Source organism: Lupinus angustifolius, chromosome LG01 (assembly GCF_001865875.1).
Source record: "Lupinus angustifolius cultivar Tanjil chromosome LG01, LupAngTanjil_v1.0, whole genome shotgun sequence".
Classification (NCBI taxonomy): Eukaryota; Viridiplantae; Streptophyta; class Magnoliopsida; order Fabales; family Fabaceae; genus Lupinus; species Lupinus angustifolius.
Window position 1 is genome coordinate 17,342,109 of NC_032009.1, and position 9,103 is coordinate 17,351,211.

The 9,103-nt window shown below is 27.3% G+C and overlaps 1 protein-coding gene across 1 annotated transcript in view; it reads right to left on the reverse strand.

Annotated features, from left to right (window-relative positions):
- Nucleotides 1–628, reverse strand: part of LOC109356199 — a 1,192-nt gene extending 564 nt beyond the window's left edge. The window contains exon 1 of the mRNA XM_019599560.1: nt 21–628. Within this exon, the coding sequence (XP_019455105.1) occupies nt 21–628 (608 nt within the window). The remainder of the gene's footprint in view (nt 1–20) is intronic.

Sequence of the window (9,103 nt, forward strand, 5' to 3'; positions counted from 1 at the left end):
CTTCATTGGTATCTCCATGCCTCTCTTTCAATCTCTGTTCATGAGCTTCAAGAGAGCTTTGCAATTCCTCCAATTTGTAATTGTCAAGGTCTTTGGACTCTTCTATGGCCACAATTATGTGATCAAATTTAGTAGTTAGAGTCCTCAGTACCTTTTCAATCACTGATTTCACTTTGAATACTTTGCCACAAGCCTTCATCTGGTTAGTTAATGTGAGAATCTTGGCAATGTATGTTGATATGCTTTCATTTTCTTCCATCTGAAGTAATTCATACCTTCTTCTCAAGGTTTGCAGCTTCACTTTCTTGATTTTATCAACCCCTTTATGACTTTTCTCCAAGCTATCCCAGACTTCTTTTGTTGTCTTGGCACCAACAATCTTTTCAAAGTTACCTCCATCAACACATTGATGGAGTAGGAACAAGGCTTTACAATCCTTCTTCATTGCTTCCCTATGGAGTGTTCTTTGAGCTTCACTTGCATTGTCTCCTAATTCTTGAAATCCATTCTGCACTACTTCACTCACTTCTTGGAATCGAAAGATGGTGTGCATTTGTATCCTCCACCTGTCATAATTCTTAGAATCTAGAATTGGTAATGTCATAGAGAATCCATTGCTGTTTGCCATCTTTACTCCTTCTTGCAGGGTTACTAGCTTGCTCTTTCATTGCCTTCTTCCTCGATCTTCTTGAACAAGAACCACACAGAATCTTGCTCCTCCTAGCTCTGATACCACTGTTAAACCAAAGCCAACTTCACCTCCTTGCTGCATACACAATGCACACACTCACTCACTCACATGTAGTAACAAAGTGGCAATGGAATTGAGAAAAGAAAGAAAGAAGAGTATATAGAGAAGAAGAAGAAGTTTATCAATGAATGACCTCTTTGTATTGAATGAATCTTCACATACCAATACAACACACTCTAAAAATCAAAGTCTTACAACTACTACTATTTATAGTAGTTTTCTCAACCTACTTAACTAACCAAAGTTTCTATATAAGGAAACTATGCTAATTACACAATAAAGGCTAAAATTATATTTCCTCTAATAACGACTGTATCTTTTATGTAATATTAATATAAAATATTTATATATAATTAATATATCATGTACTATTTATTTATAATTAAAAGTCAGTAATAATTAAATATTAATAGTGAATGGTGTCATGACTATATATAATTCTTGTCATTATATATATTTTTTCTTTAGTAATAATGATTGGTCACCGCGTTATTTCCATTCTTAGTGATTATTTATTATCTAATAAACTCCATTAAAATTGATGAGAGATTATTCGATTATTAATGGATATCAAAGATGCACAATCAATGATGATTAATAATAATAAAATTAAGGAGATGATTCACTTAATGTGAATCTCCAAAATTGATGGCTAAAATAGAAAGTAACTTTAAAAAACTTACTCTTAAAGTAACTAGCTCCCTACTCATAAAAATAGATATGCTAAATTGAAGAAATGAGCGGTCATATGGTTGACTTCATGACGGCCTTACAATGAACTATGAGGAAAAAAATGTATTGACTCATCATGTAAGAGTTTTTTAAAATATTATTATATTGTTTATCATTTATATTTAATTATCATTTATTCTTAAATATGAGTAATACAAATAAATTACATATGATATATTAATTGTATATAATTTTTTATGTTGATAGAACATAAATATTACATACTAATTAGGACAAAAAATTATTTTCTTTCAAAAAATCTCTCTCAAAATTATTTTTTCAACTCGAGGTTGATGTAATAATGTAAGAATCTACTAATCTCCAGGATGATCAAAATGTCTGATTCGATTCCTAATAGTAATATTTTTGGGATTGACACTGACACACTTAAAATAATTAGTTCTTTAACCAAATGGTGAGAATATATTTTTGATAGTACAAAAATAATAGCATAAAAAGTTCTAACCAAAATATTCACTCATTATTATTGTATTTTTTATTTGATATTGATGTTCTAACCACAGCGGTGGAGCAGTGAAAATCTTGGAAATTTGGCCTCCATAACTTTGACAAGTTTACCACTTAAACCAACGAGGTTATGTGGAAGAATTTAGAATCACATTTGGTCAACGTATAACAACTACATTAAATATTCATGTGGAAATTATTTTAAAAAAATATAGTCATGAAGTTAATTTTTGCAATAACCTTCCCACTTATGAAGAATTTATATCTCTTATACCATAGTTTTGGAATTTGCTTTTGAACATATAAAGATTTCTGCAATCAACAAATAAGATGCTCTTTAGCGGGAATATCAAATCTCTCGCGTCTTCCATCTATTTTTTATTCCATCTCTCTATGTAGAAAAACTGTAATAATATTAAGTTATTCCAAATCAAATAAAGCAACAAAAGCTAGCAAAATATAAATAAAATTATGATGATGAACAATATATGAGAATATATAATTAAAGTCAATACATTCATTTTGAGTAAACCTTTTAACGATTAGTTATGTTTTACATCTTAGATCTTCAACCTCGAGAATGTCGTCTTTCTTCTTATAAACTCATTTATATTTCAATAGTTGTTTGCCTTTAGGGAGCTTTCTCAAAGCCCAACTATGGTTTTTATGATAACTTGGAAAATGCATCAGTGGTTAAATTATCATCATTAAAATATCTAGTTGGTGTTTTAATCAGTCTTGTAGCTCTGACTTTGAAATTCTCAATTAAATAAGAGCTCTGACTAATGTTAGGATATCAACATTATGTGAAAGCACATAATCAAGTCAACCAGTAATCGAAAAAAGTGGTAAGAGAAATGATCACCAAATATATACATTGATCACTAGAAATGATCACGAGATATACGATGAAAACCCTCCTCATAGTGGAATACAAGAGTGATGAGAAATCTAGCATGGAAACTAATTCGCTGGAAACTTAAATACCAGTTTTGGATAGTGAAATTTTCAAACCATTTAGTTGTTGGTGCAATATTGTGTTTGTTTATAGTATTTGGAATATGATTGTCACAAAAATTATGGTTGCTTCGCTTTTATTTTCCTGTAATTTTTCACAATTATAATAAATGTGTATATATATATGGAAAAGATGAAGAAGGCATGAAATAATGGATTATTAAAACTAATTCGGCTAAATTAAAATATTACTCATGGAAACAAAATCTAAGTGGCTGCAAATGAGGAAAATAAACATCCTATTAAAAATGAAGGTTGCCAGATTTGGGAATTAGGCAAATCCTTAGGGATAAGGTCATATGGCCAACAAGGATAAAGATAATTCATAGTTTAGAAAGAGTATTATATATATATAACATTAGTGTAAAGATTTACATATAATTAGTGTATTATCCATCATTCATTTATATTATTATTTTGATAAGTCAGTAATGATTAAATATGAATATTGCAGGATACTCTTACAATGTATAAAACTTTTACACTATTAATTACTTACATTTTTTTTCTCTTACAAAAAACAACCTGAGGAAAGATGATGGCATGTAATGATTTGCATCTTATTCATTGATTATGTGGTGGATTAATTATAGGCAATTTTTTTGGGCAAGATGTGGTGTGTGGTGGGTCTGTTTGTTGGAAATAGATCATTTATCTTCATTCTTGTTTAAATTCATATCCTCCTTCAATGGAAAGTACTACATAATTTAAAAAAAAAATTGTATAAACGGAAAATAGCATTTTATATTATTTGGAGAAAATAAATTGGGTAGGGACGTAAAAACATAATAATTTTGAGACATAACATGCTTGTTAGGTTTGCTTATCACTGTATCAGCTTTTGGTTTTTTTGTCTATGCTTATATCTTATTGGATGATTTTCTTTATATTTCAACGGTTTCATTAATTTCTTTTTGGCTTAATCTTCATTTGAGAGGCATGTGTGGGGTTCCTTCATCTGTGGTGTTTTTTTATGAAGGTTGTTCCTTTGCTTTTGGTTTGGGTTGTTTTAGCCTTCATCATGTCGGTTCTCCTTATGGATGACAACTGGAGTATGAATAATATTTGTGGGTAATGAATATATACGGATACCAAAAGAATTTTTAAGTTTAACTATATATTTATATATTTTGTAATAATTAATATATAAAAAATAATTATTCCATCAATAATAAAATTTATATTCATATTAAATATATCATTATATTTTAATTACTAAATTCATTATATAAAATAATAATAAAATAGACAATATATATTTATAAAATAATAAAAATGTATAATATATATAAAATATTAAATTAAAAATAAATTTATAAATATGCGGGTATTCACATGGTGGGTATTCGTTGCGGTACTCACGAGTCAAGTTTTTTGTTATCCCTAGTTTTCTTATCGGAGAACAGTGGCTATTGATGGAAAAACATACGTATATTTTTTGCCCCTATAGTTAATATTTTTTGCACCTTTAATTATAAAGTCTATTCGTGTTTTATATTCTGATGTATTTGAGACTATTCAATATAACTTGTATCCGCATTAAGTCCTGGATCTGCTATCCCTTGAGGTGTGAGGTACATTGTTACAAGAAAAGGGAGAGTGTAAGTTACATCGTATTATAACATAGTCATATACTTCTATATCGTTATGCGAATATGAAAAAAAAATCCAAAATGTCTCAGTTCATGACAATCTCATGCGAGCGATGAATCTTATACAAACATTTTGGACCATTAAACAACATGGGTCGAAGGCACAGCTGACCCTAAACTATTTTCTTAAATTAAGCTATAATCAAGGAATGTCAAATTAATATTCTCATCATTCTAAAACTTTTAGTATTTAACGTTATGTTCATAATTTAAGAATACATAATTATACACAAATTGAATACAATTTCATTAAAATATTCTTATTAAATTTTCATATATTTCCTACAATAAATTTCATGTCAATCCTATTTTGTTTTAAGTGTTCTAACACTTATCACAAGGAGAGTAATACATCAAAAGATGAAGTAAAATTTGGAAACAAAAGTAAAGAGAAATTATTAAATTAGATGAACAAATGTGCTCAAATAAATAAGTTTTGAAAAAATACATACAATTTATTTCAAGATTATAAAGTATCAAATAAGAAAATGAAAACATCAAAAAATGTAAAATGAAAAAAGTATGTATATATGTAATCAAGGAAGGTATCAACTTATTTAAGTGAAAAAACTTACTTCACATCCTAGTCATCCATTCTTGGAAAATATAATGGTTTGAATTAGTAAGTAGATCTAAACTACTAAATTTCTCAAGAATGAATGACTAGGATGTGAATTAAGTCTTTTCATTTACTACTAGAGTAAGTGAATCTCATATATAATCAATAGTTTTACAACTTTTTTCCTTACCTACATAAAAGGTTATAAACTTTTAATCTATCTAGACTATATTTGGGAGTAACGAGGGAAAAGTGAAGCAAATAGATCAAGAGGCTAGGAAGAGAAGAGAAAATGAAGACGAATCAAGTTAAATTTTTTCTTTGTTTGAGAGTTTGAAATTTAGATGGAAGGAAGTAAAGTAATGATAATATAAGAATGTTTTTCCTTTAAAAATATAATTAAACATTAGATATGAATAATAATATAATTATACAATTTTACTAAAGATATTTAGGTATTTTAACATTTTGTCCACATGTCGAATTGTGATAAACATAAAAATAGGCATGTGGAGGGTTTTAGATAACTTCAAAACTTTCCTCACTTTAATTCAACTCCCAAATAAGAAAGAGACTTTTCAAAGTCATTAATTTTCTTCCCTTCCAAAGTCCAAAACCATAGTAAGGATTGAAAATATGTTATTTAAAAACAAAGTTATTTAAAAGATAACTTAGGAAAATTTCCGTATTTGATGTAGTTTGACTAGCTTATTACATTTATGTTTATAGTGTACTTTTCAAAAAATTACTAAAGTGATGTAGTTTTTATTGAACTAGTAGGATACTCATGCATTCACACGGGTGATAATGTATTTTGCATAAATTTAATTAAAAGTAATAATATAATTTATTAATAAAAATGTTATGAAGGGTTACCTCATAAAAGATGATTTCTACATATTTTATTGTTGATATAGAATTGTAAATAAAAATGTTATGAAGGGTTACCTCAACAATTTATTTTGTTAGAAAATAAGAACTATTTATTTCTAGTAAGGTTAATAAGATAATATATAGTGCAAGTTAACCGTGTATTTTGAAATATTTGGTCTGACAATAAACATATAGTAAGACTTTATTTTTTATTATTCGATCACTTTTTCTTGTAGCATAACATCATACATATATAGTCTTTGTCATATCTAATAATGATTTTTTTTATGTTACATATGGTTAGAATGATTTTTTTCGTGGCCTTTTTCCAAAGGAGCCTACTATAAAACCTGAGTAATTATTTTGAAGATATCTTTGTAGAGACATCATTTTTTGATCTCAATTTTCAGTATAGCTACACATCTATTTGTCTTTTACTTTATACATAGAGTTTTTATTTTTTTTATATTTTCAAAATAAAATGTAAGAGTGATACACATTTTTGAGAGTTTGAGAGTGATATTGTGATAGACGTATATGTCTTGTACAAAGTGCACAATGTTTTAAGTTTTATTTTCAAAACAATAATTAAAAATAAATTCATCAACTTCTTACTCACATGAGATTACATGAAGAAGAAATTTTTTGATTTCGTAATCTATTTCAATAGTTTCACTAAATCATAAACAATTACATTTGCAATTAATAGACAACGCAAAACTTGTTTAAAGAATACTAATATGTGATTAGGTACGGAAGTAAATAGATTGGAGAAATGAAAAACATAATAAAAAAATATAATTTATCAATAATAATAATAATAATAACTTTCATATAAAACATTGATATATGTTATGCCCCAAAAATTTCCATCAAAATCTCTATCAACCATGTTTTGTTTAAAACATAAGCACTTATAACTTGAACACAGACAAATGTGATCAATAACATTATACTATACTGATTCCTTACTCACATGAGATTGAGTGGAAGAAGAAAAAAATATGATCTTAAACTATTTCAATAAAACATAGATAATTAAGTAAACATTAAAACTAAAACGTCACCACAAGTCATTAAAATGAAAATATTAATCTCATAATGGTTGGACACTTGAATCTAAATTATTATTCCAACATACTCTAAATTAGTAAGTACAATCATTTTTGTATTCTTATATCTTATTTTAACAATTGTGTTCAAAACCAATAACAAAAATTAATTTCTTTTGCCACATAAAAAATCATCAAAACCTCTTCTAATACATTGAGAGCTGCATCTCAACTTTATGAATAATATCCGACTCATTAATCAAATGAATGTGAGATAGATACTAAAATAAAAATGAACATAAATAAATAAGAAAGAAAAATAACCTCAACCTATTCAATCTAGTAAGATACTCATGTATTTGCTCGAGTGGTAATATATTTTGCACAAATTTAATTAAATATAACAACATAATTTATTAATAAAAATGTTATGAAGGGTTACCTCATAAAATATGATTTCTACATATTTTATAGTTGATGTAGAATTGTAAATAAAAATGCATTGAAGGGTTACTTCAACAACTAATTTTGTTAGAAAATAAGAAGTATTTATTTCTAGTAAAGTTGATAAGATAATATATAGTGCAAGTTAATTGTGCATTTTGAAATTTTTAGTCTGACAATAAAAATATAGTAAGACTTTGTTATTTATTCTTCGATCATTTTTCCTTCTAGCATGGTGTCATATGTATATAGTCTTTGTCATATCTAATAATGATTTTTTTTACATTGCATATGGTTAGAATGATTTTTTTATAGTCTTTTTCCAAAGGAGCCTACTATAAACCCTATGTAATTATATTGAAGATATCTTTGTAATGACATCATTCATTGATCTATATTTTTAGTATAACTACACAACTATTTGTTTTTTACTTTATACATAGAGTTTTTATTTTATTTTTTTATATTTTCAAAATCTAATGTAAGTGTGATACACATATTTAAAAGTTTGAGAGTGATATTGTGATAGATGTATATGTCTTGTACAAAGTGCACAATGTTTTAAGTTTTATTTTCGAAATAATAATTAAAAATAAATCAACGGTAGAAATTTATAATTTCTAATTAAGGTGGACATCATACATTTGATACAATGATATCGGCTATTTATTTCGGGGGTTACATTATAAGTGATCTAATTACTGACACCCACAGATTTCTAAAAGCTGATAACAGATATGAGCTTAATGAGTGGATATCCATCAGGTTAACCTATAAGGGATAATGGAAACCCTATAAGTTAACGAATAAGGAAGGTTATGGTCCACAATACACCTAATCAAAAATAGTTTCCGCGTCTCCCCATCAGAGAGAAAACGAAGGTCCCAAAAAGAATTAAGGATTTGGTTGAGGAATGCTATCATACCAAAACTCTTTCAAAAGGTATATCAAAGGAGTAGATTAGAGAACATGGATTCAAGGATTCATGTATGACTTTGAATGCTTTATATTATGTGTGAGAATAATGAGATTCAAGATCCTAGGATTGATATTTCACCAATCATCAGGAAATATCTAACAAGTGGTATCAAAGCTTTAGGTTCTGAATTTTATGGTTTTCCATTAAAGATGTTTTTCCCCCAATTTTTTATGAATCCTAATTTTTTAAACTTGAGGGGATTTTTATGCTTCCGCTATTGGTTATGAAAATTGGGTGTTTAGGAATAATGATGATAACTTTTATTTGCTTCCGCTTATTTGAATTATGAGTAATTTGCTTTATGAATCATTGTAACATGTGTTGAAATATATACTCAGATCTGTGCACAAACATTGCATTAACTTCTAAGACTCTATTATGTAATATGTATATTATATGTGCACTAATGTCTTACTCTTGGACATTGACTTTTGTTACTTCACAGTTTTTGCAATTTGTTAAAGTATATGTATAAGGTATATATATATATATGTATTATATATGTGAGCAATATGTATTTCTTATACATTGGGGTATTGTGCAATATGAATATCTGCATATATGTTATATATATAT